General features: G+C 47.9%; 1 protein-coding gene across 1 annotated transcript in view; it reads right to left on the bottom strand.

Moving 5' to 3' along the window:
- The window catches only part of SPRED2 (sprouty related EVH1 domain containing 2), a 66474-nt gene extending 48193 nt beyond the window's left edge, over positions 1-18281 (bottom strand). Inside the window, exon 1 of the mRNA XM_030490417.1 lies at positions 17689-18281. Coding sequence (XP_030346277.1) covers positions 17689-17735 — 47 coding nt within the window. The 5' untranslated portion in view covers positions 17736-18281. The remainder of the gene's footprint in view (positions 1-17688) is intronic.
- Between the last annotated feature and the right edge of the window lie 292 nt (positions 18282-18573).

An 18573-nucleotide genomic window follows, 5' to 3' on the forward strand; every position in this document is an offset into this window, starting at 1 on the left:
TTAGATCATTCCCTTTGCAACCAATGCTACGCACATGTACTGAATGCCACCCTCAGAGCTGAATTAAGCTCACATCTGCCTGCAGAATTCCCAGAGCATGGAAACCCATCAGTACAGAAATTAAGTTTAATTTAACCTGAAACAAGGTTTAAATATTTATGCTTCTAATATGTCCTCGGCACTTCGCTCTTTAGTACCATATATAGTTGAATTATTTTTGTCCACTGGAAGTGCTCCCTTTGAACTAGGGCATTTATCGCTTAAGAAATTGTATTTCCACATTTAGTTAGCAGATGTTTGTTAACTATGGCGGGAGGAAGTGATCTGCACTAAAAAAACAACCAAAAAAAGCAAGTGCAATACTATCAACCCAGCTTTCCACCTGGATTTGACCTCTACCACAACCGCAGTGAAGACCTAGACACTATTTGTGTGCTTATTGCATGGAACATTTGTATAAATATATACTGTATCAAATATTAAGCATTTGCTATTTGTCTGACACAGAATATACCAAGCCACATACTTTCTGGTTTTGTATGTATCGACTAGGATAGCAACTGATTATAACAGTATCATCAGTTAAATTGCAGTAGAAATCAGAGAAGCAAGTATCTGACTCAGAAACAATTTAGAACTCCAGTTCACACAAATTATTCCTGTCTAGAGAAACACCAATGCTGCTACAGTGGCACAGAGTGCACCAACATACTCCTCAATGATGAGGGATAAGCAGAGGTCTGAGCTCAAAAGCCCGTCCAGGCCAGCCAGGCTAGCTAATGGGTACCTGCCCTATGCGAGTTTCCATTGCCTTTTCCAAGTGATTACTTCCAATCAAATCCTGCAGAATTGCTGCACATCCCAGTAGACCAGCTGTTAATGTGTCCTAATTTTTGTTTTTGTCTCCCCCACGTGTTAGTGTACCAGAGGTCTGTGTGACAAAATGTTTTACACCACCTTGTAGCTTCTCATGTTAACTGACAGTATCGGTAATTAAATTCGCATCAATTACAACCAGATATTAGGATAATAACAACAGACACAGACAGAGCCCTTGAGCACCAGCTTCTAGGAAATGACTATCAAGAGCGCTGTTAAAGTTCATGCTCTTTGACTAATGAAGTATTTGAGGCATTGGTGAGAAGCTGCACCCATATATTGTGCTCGACAAGATTCCCTGTGCTTCACACCCTGAAATGTCACCCACAAAATGTAATCTCAACCCTGAAATTACACCCAGATATTCTGGCTTGACCCCTTTTTTTTCCCTAAATGAAGGAACAAGCTACCAAAAAAACCCCTGGACGATACTTCCACAAAAATACTAAACTTTGACTCCTGCCACTAAAAGCATTTCATCGAGCGAGAGCCAGTTAGCAAAACACAACGGTCTATATTTCTCCTTTGTCTGCCAATACCCAAAGATAGACTGTGAAAGTGCCTTTCTTCAAAGCATATAAAACCAGTATGAAGTAACAAAAAAGCACAATAGAGTGATGAGTGCCTGGCCAAAGCAGCCTCCCAAGCTTTGGCAGCCCTGGTTACAGAACACACAGAACATAAAGACAGATGTAAGCCAACTGATGTTCAACACATCACACATCTCTTCTTCTGAGGCATCTCATAGCTTCTTGGCTTTCCACAGCACTGGCTGCACGTGGCGTTTTTGACTTGTCCATTAAATCAAAGAGTGCTTGAGGTCCATGAGTACTTCAGCAAGTCAGAGGTATGCCAGTGACATCAGAAATATAATAAAAAATAACAATAAAAAAGAAAAATCAAGCAGCTTAAAAGATTATCACTGCAGACTGTGACTCCCCTGCCAACCACGGTAGCAATAGGGAAGGCTGGGCTCTGGTGCCAGGGACCCCAGACGCCCATCATGCCTATGATGACCAGCTGTTCCCAGTATGGAGGATGGTACGGAGACTATCCCAAAAATCCCACTCCTGGCACTAGGGACTTCCTCGTGACACTCTGCCAAGCAGGCGGCATTGTGAGCTCAAAGCGGCTCCTCGCTTGCTTCCCTGAAACGCTGCTGTGAAATGGGCACTTACAGCTCTTATAAGCCCAGCAGTGCCTACACCATTTCCAAATAACAGACTTTATTAACTTTAACCTGCTAAAAGCTGGCAGCACAATAACCCACATCCACGGGCTGCTGAAGGTGCCACATCCCATTTAGACTTGTAGGGCTAAAATTAAGCTTTTCCTTTGATATGCAGTAATGTTTGCTTGGTGCCCCAATCCTTGCTCAGGCAGGCCTTCTATTCACCTGGGGCAAGCATGCTCTTCAAGCTTAATTAGGTCATATCCCAGGCTAACGAATTTAATAGTTAATTGAAACATCATGCCAACCTATGGTGTGCTCCGCATGTCTCTCATGCCTCGCGTAGTGGAAGTCCAAGGGTGGGAGAGCAGCTTGGGGTGGGGAGAAGGTTTAATTTTAGCCAAAAGGAAGAACATTGCCTAGCTGAAGAAACAAAAATAAAACAAAAATCCACTCTGCCACAATGCTGCTCCACGACAAGGGCACACTGATTTGTGCATGATCCATAACACAGGGGAGCACTAAATGGCAAGAAGTGTTCACAAAACTACATAGAGCTACAGCCATAGACAATGTAAGCCAAGAGTGCTGTGCTACACAATGTGGGGAGAAAGCCTGCACAACCCTTGAAGCTACCAAACCCTGGAAGCTTGCATACATGTCTGCATGAGGGAGCCCATTACAAACCTCATCCTTAAGCTATCATAACCAAAGGCATGGCCTCGCAGAGGCTGCTGCCTGTGCTCAGGCGGAAGGCTGTATCTGCAAGCTACCTCCTAATCACCAAACACATGGTAAATATCTTCTTACATAAACAGGTTTCTTGCAAGCTTACACATCCCCATGCTAGGTTGTTGTGTGTTTTTGCACAAAAAAACCACAAAGGCCAATCTCAGAGAGGCTTTTTCCACATCTGCCTGCATACGTTTGAACAGAGGGAAGATGGTAACTGTCTTCTGACCTTTGACCACGGCACTCTTGACAAAATTAAGGCCATCCTGCTGAGGGAAGTTATCACATACAGAAGCAAACATCTTCCTTAAGCACAAAAGAGATTACTGTATTTAGTATTTTAATTAGATTATGAATGACAAAACCACATTCCTGCAAAAAAAGTTCCTGTATTTAAGATGTTCCAAAATAAAACGAATATACAGAGACTGGATTTTAGCCTTTTAGGTATTTCTTTCCCCATATTAAGGTCTACAGTTTTCAGAAGGAGTTAAGTTAAAAGTAGCAAGAATATGCACAAGCTGTGAACATGCACAACCCTTTCAACTTCTCTTAATTAACCAAAGAAACTCTTGCACAGCAGCATTCATGTTCCCTGCAAGGCAGTATCTTCCAACAGCCGTATTTTCCTCCTCTCCAGTCTTAAGTTTTCTCTTAAAAATTTACCTTTGCTGTAAAGGGAATTTCTAAATCCCCTTTATGAATTATACAGCAAGACGTGCCTGAACGAGGTGCTCAACCAGGCACATTCCTATTTGAGCCATCCAAGGAAAACCCTGCTTCGTTTTCTGCCATCTTACCAACCCAGATTGCCTGAGCCGCCCTCTAAGTTGGACCTTCCCAGATCTTGTATTATGCATCCTCTAGAAAAGGATTTTAAGCTTCCCAAGGGTTTTTCCATCCAGAATTTGAAGCTAAACATCAAATCAGCAACACACTCCAATGGGTTACTTCCTTTCATCGATGAAGACTTATCATTTTTAAGTAGCTTGAAATACATAACACAAAAGGAAAATTTACCTATGGATTGAAGAAAACCTTTCCGTGTTTTCTGTACTTGTTCCAGGAGACCCTGAGCACAGCTTTAGGCACTGGACAGCTAACACAACACCACTTCTGTAAAACACAGCACAGTTTCCTTTATCGTTTGCTTTGCACCACGGACTTCCACGCCACGCGCCTTTCCTCACCAACCACAGCCATCCGTCATGCTCCAGTCGCCTCTCCCTGGCTATTTACTTAAGGCTGGGTACGGCCAGGAATTCCTTCACGTAACAAAACGTACAAACGTGCTTTTATACGGTGCATTTCAACACTGGCGAGTGCTCTCAAGGAGTTTCCCTTTTCTGTCCTGAGGAGCTGGTTTTACTCAGAAGGTCACGGGGCAGCAGAAGTTTCTTGCTGACAAAAGTCACATACAAAAGTAGAGAGAAGAAGCTAAGCATTTATTCCTTTCACCTAAGGAAATTACAGGTTTAAAGAGCTGTTGGGTATTAGCTCTTGGGAGACTTTTTCAATTAAAGAACTTTCAAAACCCAAAGCACCCCTCTCTCTTGGGCTATGCTGCAAACAGGGGCTCAGCATGACCTTGTGCTCCCCACCACTTCACAGAAGCAAGTAGATTTGGGTTTTCCTCTGCAAACATCAAAGCAACTCAGCACTGCCAAGCAACTGCATACAAGTGCTGTCATTGTAACTCTGGAGTCACCTCAAACCACACTGGCATCATGCATGTGGGTGACATGAAGTGAGCAAGGCAGTGAGGATGAACCTATGGCCTGCATGCTTGAACTAGCAGTTGGGATTGAAGCCAAAAGCACGTCCCCTGCCACACTGCTGGGCATCTGCACTGCACCAGAATCCAGAAAACAAGACACAACACTAGAGGCTTAACGGGCAAGAAAAAAGCCAGGTGCTCTGTACCTGCTAAGAAACATGCCTCTGATTGATAAGCCGAGGAAGGTAAGTTCCATCTGACACTGGAAGACACTATCCACAGGCATGAAGATGACTCGCTTCTACTGGTCTAAGAAAAATACAGTCGCCACCTTCCCATGCCCCTTGTAGCAATGGGTGACCCAATGGGCCCAGGTTCACGTCATGGCAATTTGTAAAACAGCAAACCAGAACAAAACAGTACAGAAAACATTAATGCTTTTTCTGCTGACCATCACCAATTAAGTCAACAAATTTCTCTGCCATCCCATCCTTCCCATCTGAAGAGACAACCTCTTCCAGACACAGGCAACCACCAGCAGCAATTTCCATAGAATCACAGAATGGTTTGGAAGGGACCTCAAAGATCATCTAGTTCCAACCCTCCTGCCACGGGCTGGGATGCCTTCCACTAAACCAGGCTGCTCAGCTAGATCCCTGCAAGTTCATTGAATGAGTCCTTTACAGCATTAATAGCAGCAAACAGCAGATGTTACATGTCCCCAACTGTTCCACAGGCAACCGGTCAGAGACAACAGATCCAGAAGCCTCTTCCAAAGCAGCTGGGTTTTTCTACCCTTGCTTACAGGGCAGGGGTTGCTTTACTGTTGAACGAACAGAGCACCCAGCTGCTTTAAACATCTACACCATGAGTAGCTAGCCAGGGCTCACCACTAGTGACCCAAGGCTGATGATCACCTGGAGAAGGTCCAATCAGGGATGCCCATTTCTAGTCCCACCTCTACCATCTGTAGCCCAAACACAGAACCTTTTCCTTCTTAAAACACATAGAGAAGTACTACTTGCAGTCGAGCATTTTCAGAAGGGTACCAGACTCATGTACAACCACAACCTGGTCTTGTGAAAAATTATTCCTCCTATTCCTGCAGCTGAGAGGAAGCAGAAGAGGGAAATAGTCTAGCAATATTGAACTGGTTTTACTTGATCAAAGTTTGCAGAAAAAGTACGTGTTGAAATCTCAAAATTTAAGTGCTGGAACAAAGGACACGTTTTCCTTTATATCATCTTACCCCAATCAACACACAAACCTCAGATACATTCGTAATCCAAAGAGAACTGATACGCAAAAGTATCTAGTGATTTTATTGTTGAAATCACTGCAGAACTTGGGAGTGCATTTTGTTCAACAGAGGCAAAACCAACGTAGCAAGTGCTCTCCTGCTCACCGCTATTCCCTTTTGGTTTGGTTTCTTTAAGTCAGCACTGAGAAAGCAAATTAAGCTTCTGACTCCCAGCTCCTGTAACAGCATGAATTACACAGCACCCACTCTACAAGTTTATATATTTTCTTTTTAAAACATGAATGGGAAAGTGTACACAAACACCCTTCTTTCCCCATCCCTTCCTTCCCATAAGGAGGAGTGTTTGTTTTTTTTATTCGACCTTATGAAAGCTTGGGGAAGCTATTCCACCAATACTCTGATAAAGGTAGCCCACACTTCCTTAGAGATACAGTAAAGGGAAAGAGGAAAAAAAAAAAAACCCACCCAAACACCCCACCAGCAACAAAGCTGCCAGAAATACTTTTTTAATGACTTTTGTACAGAATGGTGAATTATATCAACAAATTAACCCAGTTTACAATTCACCCAGGGCTTTCCTGAACAAGAAAATATAGAGGTACATGGCTGCAGAGGCAGTAAGCACTGCAGAATTTCAGTGCTCCACAGCCAAACCCTCACATCCAAGATAAAAATGCCACAGATGGGGCTTTCAATTTATAGATCTCTATGATCACCATTTCTAAAATAATCCATGCGGCTGCTAACTTTAGGGAACAGGGCTTTTTGTTGGGAGTTTGGGGTGAAGGGGGGGGCCTTTTCTGCACGCTGTGGAAATTGATTTCAGGGATCTTGTTTAAAGGCACGCATGCAGAACCAAACCAAATGAGTGGTTGGTGCCAGGCTTCATTAAGCCATAATTCTTTTCATTCATAGGCTGTGATTTCGAAGGGCTCCTTAACCGCTCGCTAAAGGAGGATGGGCATGGCCAAAGTCAGCAGGCGCACCAACTGCTAGCTCCACACCCAAAAAGTGGGAGACCCCAGTTAGATCCTGGCCTCTGGGTGCACCAGCAGTTCTGGGACCTAATAACAAAGCTGGGAGAGAAGCAAGAAGATTTCTAATGTGCAAACACAGGAGAAAAATTGGGTAAAAACATCACTACTGCAAGCATGCATGCTGTAACATCATCATGCCCAGCATCATGCAAGATGACCATGGCAATCCCAGGACCAACAAACTCTCTTGGAATTCAATCCAAGGCATCAGAATAAGCCTATTTCTGCCTCCCCTTTATCTGCTGTCTGTTAATCATTTCTACACATACCACATACATATAAGCACAACTTTTAGGTGCGGGAAGATCCACCCCCCACGCACACATCAAGTCAAATGGATAATATCACCCACCCTCCTTCTGCCTCTGCCCATCCACACAACTCTGCGTTTGGAAGGCTTTTAACCAAAAACAGTCACTTATCCGGATGAACTGGCCTGGGAAGGTTTGTGACTTCTGGGAAAGGGTGAAGAGACACAGACTTTTTAATAGCTGATAAAAGCACTAATGAATAGCTCAAAAAAAAGTTACTATTTATCAGATAACTTGTTTTAGGAACTACTGTAAAAAGGCACATCATTGACCTGATAAGATCTTCCAGACCAGTGGAGTTTATGTATACATAGGCATGGGGGAAATGGTTTATTTGGGCTTTAAGGCTCTTCCTGTAGGATGCAGTGTTTATAAAGGGTATTTCTAGAACTTCCTGACTGCATTTGTGAGACTGTGCTCTCCATACGCCTCCCGCTCCTCCCCACACCAGCCTGTCTGCCCACAATATTTATATCCAGTGCCTGAGAAGCACAGAAGCTGTACATGCTTCATGAGAAGCCCTGCGGTTCAGCAGGACCGAGCTCCAAGTCACTGAGGCAGACAAGATACAGGAAAAATACTTTATGTGTTTTCTCCTAGAAAAATCTGCCAAGTTATCCTTGTCTATATAACACATAATGCTGGATGGGTTTTTAACCACATCTTTAAAATGCATTTAATCCCCTTTCTCCCTCTCTCCTATTACTCCCCCTTTAATTTTTTACGTTATGTACTGTTTTTACCAATCTAGCCAACTCTCCACATTTCACTTTCTTCAGACAACAAGCAGAAGCTCGTCTCCAGCATCACTGAATAGCTTTCCAGCCATTCAACATTTGAGCTCTCCTGCAGTATTACAATACAAATGCTAAGTACTTGCAGAGAAATAAAACAGGAAATTTTTCTCTTAAGCAGCTCTAGTGGTTTAATTGTACTGCAGCCTTTTATTCTTGTTTTTGAAGACCGAAAACAAGCTCTGCAGTAAGTTTTCCCTCTAGTTCAACTAAACATCAGATGCCTTTTGAAAAAACACAAGATCATTCAAGCAATGTAAGTATTGGAATTACTATTCTACTAAACTCTATACCGTTTCCTAACCTTTCTCCCTTTACAGCCACCAAACTGCATACATCCAGTAACAACATGCAAAGCAATGACGGGCTGCAACCAGCTTAACACCTCCCATGCCAAGTTTCAGTCAAGGATGAATTATGTTGGCAGTGCTATAAATCTCCAGCGATAAAGTTTTTGCTGTAATTTCACCAGCATTTAAAGAAAAAAGCTCATGTGCTCTGCTGAAGTATCAGTGGCTTTTCTGTAATGTACACACACACACTTTAAACACACGGAGTGTAACAAGCTCTGAAATACAGGGATTTAGCTGCAGTCTAACAGGGGTGGCTGTACCCGGGCTCTCATCCCCACTGAGGCAGCGGGGGTTTTAACAGAAGTAAATAAAATACACGTAAATAAAATAAAATAAATCAGTTCTAAGGCATTGGGCACCTTGGGTTTTAGGAAACGTGATCCAATAAAGCAGCTGCATTGCCAAAACTGTAGGGAAGATGGTAGAAGGCAGGTCTATCCCGCACCTTCAGCAACATGCTCTCTCATGCAGCTCTTCAACGATCAATCTGGCAGCAGAGGAGGGTGGATTTCCCAGCTTGTCAGCAAAGGCAAATTTAGGCACTCATCTCCCCATTGTGCCACTGGACTTCTGGCCTCACACTCCTACCCATACAGTACAGATGTACAGAGATGCAAAGGTCCAAGTATTGCAGGCATCATGCAGCTGGGCAAAAACTAAGTTAAACAGCTGAAAAAACCCTCTGAGCATGCTTTGAATTAGCCAGGGTGATATTTTCAGATCCCTGCATAACTTTTAAGAACCAGACTGTTTGTAAATAACCCACAACCCCAGAGCCAGGAGCCCTGCAGCAGAGGCCGAGTCTACTTGCCAGCAATGCTGATGCCTTCCAGCAGCTCTTTACAGCATCCCTTTGATTTCTACAAAACAACAACAAAAAGTAGCTCTCCAGTATTAACACCTGGATACTTTTCTTGACCCTCAGAGACATTATAGAGACCCCATGAACAACTATCCCGGCGGTACCCCTCTTGGCACCCCAGCCCAGAGGCAGGGTGATGGGCTGCAAGGGAGGAAGGATGCTCCTGATGAGCTGCCCAGGCTGCTGCTCACTACATGGACACAAACCCTGCCACCCACACTCCCCCTTCCCTTGTTTCATCCCAACTTGAGACAAAGCACACGCTTCCCCTATATGCTTCAACATGAAGCATTAGTAACCTTATATCAGCTTGGGGGCATACCTTTCCACTTGTAAAACCACATAAACAGCCAGCTTGCCTTCCAAGCACTTCAAAATCCAGGCAGAAGTGTTTGGACATGTCAGCGGAAGAAATGCAGCGAGCAGGGGTAAACTGAATTCTCAGCTTTCAGCAAGCACAAGTGCTTGATGGAGGGGGAACGAGCACGATGGGTATCTTTTTGGGCAGCATCCCCCTCATCACAGCAACCTGCTCAAGGTGCTAGGGGTGAGGAGTCATGCTGGCTGCAGAAAAATGAGTGTGGTTCATATTATAATGAAGGAACACCCCACCAAGAAACAAATATACACAAGGAGAGCCTTCTTTCACCTCATGTCCCTACCCTGAAAAATGCTTTCCACCACCAGCATGTGAATTTTCATTTTCCACCACCAGTATGTGAATTAATAAATAAAAAAGGTCTAGAGACCCAGGGAAAAAAAAAAAAAAGAATAATTACACAGATGTGCTTTAGCTCAGATGGTAATTGCTGCTAGTGGCATCAGCTAATCCTAAGCACGGGCTTAATTCCTATAAAACCACATCATTTAAGAACTGTTGTCTTTCCGCAGGCAAGGGGAAGACCGGGAAGGAGCTGGTAGGTGAAACTGTGGTGCTGCAACAGGCTCTGGTGTTTAGGGAAGAAGCTTTGTGACTTCTCACAGCGTTTTGAAACTCTGACTCCTGTGCAAACACCTTCAGTGGATTTCAGCTATCGCAAAGGAAACTGATCTTCTTCCTAACTACCACTGAACAGGCAAGCGATGCTGAACACTTTAATGTATAGCTAGTCTTCAGAACCACTTTTAACTAGAAAACAAAAGACGTAATGGGACTATCCAAACAGGATGTATGTATAATGCAATTAAAAATAACCTAAATGTTGCCAGACCTCCTTGGGACTTGAGTGCATGTGCAGAACATGCTCCTGTCCTTGCACGGCAGTGCAGGTCCTTACAAGCAGAGAGACATGTTTCCCATACGCTAGATCAAAAGACACTATCAGGTTTTACAACACATCTCCCAGTGCCATCGATGCAAGACTCAAAGAGCAGCAGCAGAGGTGTAACAGCGACCAACTCAACTTTGCAATTAAACAAGGGGAGGGAAGTGGTTGCTCTCAACAAGAGAGCACACTTTTGTTCCTAGAGACGTACACAGGTAACAAATCCTAGTGTTACTTTGAAAGGCCATTTGATACACACACAAACAAAAAAAAATTATAGAGTGGTTTGGGTTGGAAGGGATCTTAGACCTTCCCAGTTCCAACCCCCGACCATGGGCAGGGACACCTTCCACTAGACCAGGTTGCTCCAAGCCCCATTCACCCTGGCCTTATCTATTTAAGTGTTTAGGCAGTTCAATGAAGATGCTATTTTTAGCTTGCATTTTGCCTAGTTTCTGTAGCACGTTGGACAAAAAGCAGTAACTAGCAAGGAACGAGCTCCACCACCATGGTAGTATTCAAACTACGTAGTATTCCACCTTTCTCCTTGCTAGTCACTGCTGCCAAAGTCCAGTAACTTTGTGAAGGTGGACAACTCCACAACCTCACTTTTGAAAACATCACAGACGAGGAAGCCAAGTTATTTTGTCAGAAAGCCCTGTAACCCCTCCTCCCTGTGTCTGCCAGTAAGAAGTTTCCTTCCTAGCTGGAAGAGCCATCCGAATTTGGGCTCAGTTGATAGACTCAAGATCTCTTCTCTGATTAGAACACACGCAGAAGTTGAGAACAAAGGGGAGGGGAAAAAACTAAAAAACAACCCAAAACATAGTCCTTGAAGTGTGAGTTGCAAGCGAATAAAGTCAAAGAAAGTTATTCAAAGAGTCTAAGAACAAGCAGACCAGAGACAAAAATAGTAATTTGGGTTAAATCTCACTTAGACCTACTGCAACAGGTAGAACCTGCCAGCTGTTGGCAGAAAGGACTTTAACAGCCTTGAAAGCGTACTTTGTAATACTGTTTTTGATAAAACACAGCTTACTTTTAAGGTGAAGCATGAAGCACTGTTCTGCTCCAATGGCTACACCAGGTGTATGTTATGGGAGAACACCTCCTGATGCTAGGGAAAAAACATGGGCAGCAGGGTTTGGTTTGCAGAAGGAGTAGCAGCAATGGCAGAAGTCCTGCTTCCAGACAAGAGCAATACATGAAGGAATAAAGTAAGACAGAGGAAAAACAAAACAAAAGAAAACCCAAGAGTGCAGGGGAAAGGAAACGAAAGAACGCAAAGCAAGAAGTGAAACAGAGAAAGCGGGCAGGAAAGTGCAGAAACCCAGCGGAAGGAAGGAAGAACCCCTCATCATTTCTGCATGGAGAGCTTCGCTCAACCTCAGCACAAGGCAAAGCTACATCTCCTGCACCGAAGAGCCGACCAGTGGATGCAATGGGTACGGGGAAAGGGAGGAAGGAACCATCAGTGACTGTGCTAGAGGAGAGACAGCAATGAAGCTCAACAGAAACATCCTCCTGGACCTAAAGGAGGTGATCTTCCTCTGCCCACACAACATTTGTTTGACATCAAGCTGGTGTAGAAAAAGAGGTGAGGAGCATCACTATGATATTTGCAGGTACCAGCACCAATGGTCACACAGATATGATAAAACCCCAAAACCCAACTGCACCACAGTGTTTGGACATTGCTTTGCTATTCTTGCTGCATTAGCAGGCCTTGTCCACTCTCCCTGGCTCCATGTCTGCAATCCAGCACCCTTGATTCCCTGAGTGGAGGAGACCAGCAGCCAGCCAGCCTTGCCACGTGAGGAAACAAAGCATGAGATACTACACAGGAAAACCCAACCTTTGCTCTGAAAGGCTGCTGCAAAACCAAAGGTGAGGGTCAGGTGCAAAGGGAAGGCATCAAACAGGCGGCTGGTGCAGCCCTGCTGTGTTTCTCCTGCAGCTTCGGAGGCTCAGGTTTTCAGTACTGAGCAAGCACCAGAAAAATAAATGACTAAAGGAAATTTGACAAGGAAAGGGGGTGGACGTGGGCAGGGAAAAGGGAAGGAAGGAAAAGAAAACTCACCAGATCTTCACAGAAAATCAATAGGTAAGAAAAGAAACAACAAAAAAAGCAGCATTAGAAACCATCAGCTGAGTTTCCCCACAGCCAAGGTGGGAAGAAAGGGTCAGTGCGAGCTAGGTGCTGGGAGATGCTGCACTGCTCTGCTTGCTGCAGGAGAAGATGTCTCCTACCAGTAGTGGGATTCATGTGACAACAGCCTCTCACTTGCTTCTGGTAGTCCACAGAAACGGGGACTGCTGTGGCTCTCATCTGCTGTCAATCAACTCCACAGTCTATTTGTGCCTTTTTTTAGTCCACTGACCTTTTTTATTTTCTTTCTTTTTACATTTCTGCACTGATTCAGAAGTGCAAGTCCTTCAAAAAGCAAAAGCTCCACTTAGCAAACAGGGCAGATATCAAAAACGCAGTCTCCAGAACTGTACTTTTAGTTCTACTGATCTCTGTGCCCTCTCTACTCCTGCACATCTCTTGTGAGTAGGATTATCTTCTACTGGTAAAAAAAGGAAAAAAATAATAAAGGAAAAATTAAACAAAACACATTTTTCAATGAATCTGCTGTCAGAAGCAGTTCCTATGGCTAAAGCTGGTCCTTATAGCAGAGAAAGCAAGAGATGCATCTTTGCCAATGAGCCACAAGATCTCAACCTCTGCAGAATGAGGGCACTGCCATTCAACAGGCTGGATCAACACACGACATCACTTGCGTCGGGATGGGTCCAACTGCTTGCATCCTTTCGGTATTCAAACTTCCCGAGCACGTCTCTCCCAGGTTTAATACCTCTGGAGGATCATTTATTCTTATTCTGCTGGAGGGAAGGAAATTGGATTTATCGATTCCTCAAGCATGCCAGAGTGTGTAAGAAAGCAAAAGGAGTGATTGAAACCAATAGTTGTGTCTCATTTCCAAACTCCTATTTTCCAGCCCGGTCCAGAAGAAGGAGGACAATTACCACCATCTCCCTGCAGTTTGGTGGCCGACAGGAAGCAATTTCGTGGTTTAAATGCAGCCACCAGTGAACCAAGTCCATGTTAAGAGCAAGCCTCACTGCAAAACATACTTTTGTTTGCAGCCTCGGGATTTCATTACATGGGTGGATAAAGCCCACCTTTTAACCCACACTGGAGGGTGATCCCATTGCTGGTGTGGCATCTGTGCTACACTTGAACACCATCCCACCACTGCCATCCCACCACACTTCTTGCTGAGGGGAGCCTTACCAAAAAACCTCACTTTCTGACCCAAAGGCCGGTTGATGGGTTCCTCCTCTTCAGGAGAAACAGGGTACAGGACAGGGGTTATCCCAGAGCTGTTTGCGGCCAGAGGATGGACTGAGACAAGTCCAGCTCCCTCATGCTTGTGGCACCCTCTTCACACAGGTCTCCCATCCAGTTGTCCAACCAAACTCCCTCTCTATAAGTCTTCCACCTTCATTTCCAAGGCATTCGCAGGACAAAAGTGGAAAGAGTAAATCCCTTTTCTTTTCCTCCCTCCTTCATCGAACAGAGCTATTATTCCCTCATAAACAGCAACTTCTCCCAGCAACTGAACAAAGCAGCTACTTACATGTCATATTTTAAACAGCCATGTTTTCAGGCCAAGAAATAAACAGTTATATTTTGGCAATCCTTCATTTCCTGTCCTATTTGCGAGCAATAATGTCATGACACAGAGTGTGTCCCATGCCTTCCTCCCCGGCTTAAGCTTGCAGCAAAAAAAAATTTAGCTGGATGAGCCGCTTATGACACCTACAGAAAAATCATCAGTATTGGGCAAAAGTGTGGTGAAAATGATGGAAAAGAAAAAAAGGAATTATTTTTTCAGTGTAAAGGGCAAACTGCAATACTGATAGCCTTGGTATTCAGAGCAAGCATTGCTGGTCCCTGCTCACTGATGGAGGGAAGAGGGATTTTGGGACCAGCTAAAGGACAAACGAGAGTGAGTCAAGTTTAATTTTCTTTCCCTGGACCGGGAAAGATGCATCACCCTGAAGCATCAGTGCAACCTCACATCATGTTCTGCTGTCCTGGACAACACCACCACAGCCCCCTCCACTGCCTAAGACATATCCCGCTTCACCCAGCCTGTCAAAAACCTCCGGGGGACCGGTCCCAGTTGCAAGCACTTGGCACACAAGCTCGGGGCTCGCTGGAATAAACCAAGCTGAGCGGTGGGGACCCTGGGGGGACGCAGCCGCTGCCTGGCTCGGGCAGGGCATCGCGGCTCCATCCCAAGCCGCGAAAGGCTGCGGACCAACACTTCCTCGTTCTCTGACCTTTTCCATTTAATTACTTCCTGTGACTTTCTTGGAACCATGCATCGGAACGAGCAGGCGGCAGCCTCCGGGCATAACCGAATCGTTTTAAGGGTTCGGCTCCATCCTCCTACTTACAAATGGAAAGTTGCCAGCAGCCCACCCGGGAGCTGTGGAAGAGGTCACTGATGGTGATGGGCAGCTGCCCCTCTCCTGGGTACAGGCAGCGCTGCCCAAAACTCTCCCACCACTTACACTCGGCACCGCAGCTTCGTGCCTCCGATTTACTATGGGGCAGCCCCATTCCCCCCATGCCAAGCCCTGCAACGTGCAAAGGAGAAGCACAGCGGAGATGGGGGGGGGGGAGGAGGGAAGAAGAAATAAAGGCTGAGATGCAGAGAGGTGCTCACTTTGCAATGACAAATTGACCTCTAAGTATCGATCTGAAATGGTGCAGTCATGAAGGGACCAATGAGTTTCCAGCATCCTGAGCCCTATTTTTTCCCCTCCTTGGTTTTATAAATTGTTTCAAAACTCAAAAATCTTACCGAGTTGTTCTCAAATTAAAAAAAAAAAAAAAAAGCCAAAAATGGAAGGGAGGGGACCCTCATCATTTACTTGAAGAGGGTTATTTTAAAATGCATCCTAACAGTGGTCCTTTTTTTGTAATCTGGCTGTTAACATTTGCTCACAGTGCACTCAGTGAAACGAGAATAGCTATGCAAATTAAAGCCAGATATCTAGGGCAAATAGCACGCTATACTACCATTGTTCTGACAGCTTGAGAAAACTTACCAGGAGAGCCTGTCCTTATTTCTTTTAACACCATATATATTGGATATAAAAAAAAAATCAAATCACTTCACCCACCGCCGAAATGAAAAACAACCCATGAGTCACCGGCTTCAGCGACGCTATCAATCAATGCAAGGCTGGAAGCGAAGAGCTTATGGAGGAAACCATGGCTTACCTAAAACACCTCACCATGCCCTGCAAGGAGAAGGCCTGGACTAAACTGCGACAAGCCCAACCGCAGCCTCTGAAACAGCTGCTCGGGATGTGCGCTGGAGTAAGGACCACGGTGCGTCATTTACCCTGAATGCCAGCACATCCAGATGCCAAGGAAACAGCCAACGCTGGCCTGGGAAGCGGGGTGGGCACCAGCTCCCTGTGGCCACAAGCACTCCTCATCTCCCAGGGACCAAAGCACAACATTGCTGTGTTGACTGGTGACCCCCAAGTGAGGCAACAAGACCCAAGAGCCTCCCTCCCCAGCCCCACACGCAAAACCCACCCACCAAAGCTTCGCTGGGCATGGCAGCACAGCGGCACGTGGAGGAAGGACTCACTCCAAAACAAACTGCAGCCTACAATTAAGGAAAAAAAACCCAACCAACCCAACCATCAGAGCCAAGCGCTCGCTGTTTTACACTAACACTCACCTCCACACCGAGCCCTGCAGGAGAACACGTTCAGAGCAAGGGTCCTCCTGCAAGATGAAGGCTGGCGAGCACCAGCTTTCATCCACTTAATCAGTTTGCCCCTGCACTCTCAAACCCAGAGGGAGGGACCCACCTCTCCTCCTCTTGTCCAATTTGAGAAATGAAACCCAAAAAACTAACCCAAGAACCAGTAGGGGTTTATTGGAAACAAGTTGACTGCAGTTTTCCAGCCTGCTAGGTCATGGCAATCCAAGAGAGAGAGAAACTCAACTTTTTCTCTGTTTTTTTGGAAGAGCCATACCAACTTCAAAATAACCACAATTTCAGAAGCTACATATAAACACGTATTTATAGTCTCTTCATCAAGAAGTGCCAAAACAATTCCTCTTCACACACGCATCGCAGGCAGAAGCCATTTCCTTCGCCACTCGCGTTTCTCCAGCAAATCCCCTCAAAACAAGCCTGACATTACAAAGGTATAAGCGCAGCACACGCCGCCAATTATGATTTTTTTATTTTCTTTTTAAGACTCCAAAACCGAGCCGAAAAGTTGCACAATTCCGACGCCGCTTTATAAGCCCTGAGAGAAGTCATTTTAAAGCGTGGTACATCCTATGGCGCTTGGCACGAAACCAGCCCTGCACGCAAGTGACTCATTTTTCTCGACTGTCAAAACGCAGAAAGAGATAGCCAGGAACAACACTTGGGCCGGCACGGTTTGTTAAAAGCCTTTCCTGGAATTTCGCTGTTAAATGTCTTTTGAAGTTTTATTTTGGGGAAGAAAAACTGTCCAAAGGGAAAAGAGCACCGTCAGGCATTTTGAAAGCCTCGGCACAGCCTCTCCGCGGGTTTATTCGTGGGGAGGCTGCGGGAGTGCTGCCGAGCAAGGGGGTGCCGGTGCGGGAAGTGGGTGCAGCGGGGACCCGCAGCCCCCCCGAAGCGCGGGGGTACGGGGGGAGCTGGCGGTGAATGGGGAGGCCGCCGGTGACCGGGTTTATGAATGCGGCGTCATGTGACGGCGGCGGCGGCCGCCCTCCTATTCACAAAACGGCGGCGGCCGGGGCGGGGACCCGCGACGTCCCGTGTGTCCCCCCCTCAACTCCCCGATCCCCCCCTCAACCCCAGCGGTGCGGGGGAAGGGGAGCGCACCGCCGCCTCCCCCCGCAACCCCATCCCCCGCTTCCGCCGCAGGCCGCCGCCGGGCGCCCCGAGCCCCGCACCGTGGCGGGCGCGGTGCCGGTGCGGGGTGCGCGGGGTGCGCCCCGCAGTCCCCGCGCCGCCCGGGCGTTTTTATGAATGAAAAGGCGGTATGCAAATGAGCGCGGCCCGGGGGGGAGCGCGAAATGGCGGATGCGCGGGCGGGCAGCGCGCACACGTACGCGCGTGTCCGTGTCCCTCTGTCCGCCTGCGGTCGGTGTGTCTGTGGAGGGGAGCGGGGAAGGGGGTGACGGACCCGCACCGGGACAACAAAGGGCGAACACACGCACACACACACCCCCCGTCCGCGCCCGCCCGGCCCCGGCCCCGCTCACTCGTCAGGGTAGGCTTCCTCGGTCATCTTCTCCCCGTCTAGGCTCATCCCTCGCCGCGGGCGGCCGGGCTGCGCCTCCGCATCTTCCTGAGCTTCACATGGCGGGGGAGGCCGCGCCGCGGCGGGCCGGGGCTGGCGGCCGCGCCGGGCCCGACGGCGCGGGAGCGCGGGCGGCGGCGGAGAGGGGGAAGGGGGGTGGGAAGGGGAAGGGGGGGGGCTACGGCCGCTCTCGTCGCCGGGCGGCGGCGGCCGGAGGAGGCGGCGAGGCGGCGGTCAGCGCGCCGCGGGGGCGCGGCGGGGCGCGGCGGCGGCGGCGGCGGCGCGGGGTCCGGGCCCGGGGGAGCGGCGCAGCGCCCGGGGGCAGGCGGCGGCGCCGGGCCAGCCCCATGGCCGCGCTCACGCCATGGCGGGGCGCCGCGGGTGGCGGCGGAGCAGGGAGGGAGCGGCGGAGCCCCGACAGGAAGCGGCGGCGCTGCCGAGCGGCCGCGGCCGCCGGGAGCGGGCAGGGCAGCGCAGGACCCGGGCGGGAGGGAGGGAAGGAGGGAGGGAGGGAGCCGCGGCGGCGGCGAGGAAGGAGGAGACGCGCCTGCCAGTGGCACCTCCCCCGCGGCGGCGCGGCCCGCCCCAGCCCGGCCCACCGAGCCCCCGCGGCGCAGAGCCCGGGGTGCGGCCGCCGCCGCGATCGCCTCCGCCCGCCGGCACCGCCCCCCGCGCCGCAGCCCCCGCGCCCCGCCCGCCGCTGTTCGGCTCGGCTCGGGTCCGCTCGGCTCCGCTCGGTTCGGCTCGGCTCGGCCCGGCTCGGCTCACCTCAGCCTGTCCCGGCCGGGCTCACCCTCACCGGGCCCCGCTCATTGCCCCTCAGCCTGACCGAGTGTGGCCTGGCTTA

The sequence above is a fragment of the Strigops habroptila genome, chromosome 6 (assembly GCF_004027225.2).
Source record: "Strigops habroptila isolate Jane chromosome 6, bStrHab1.2.pri, whole genome shotgun sequence".
Taxonomy (NCBI): domain Eukaryota; kingdom Metazoa; phylum Chordata; class Aves; order Psittaciformes; family Psittacidae; genus Strigops; species Strigops habroptila.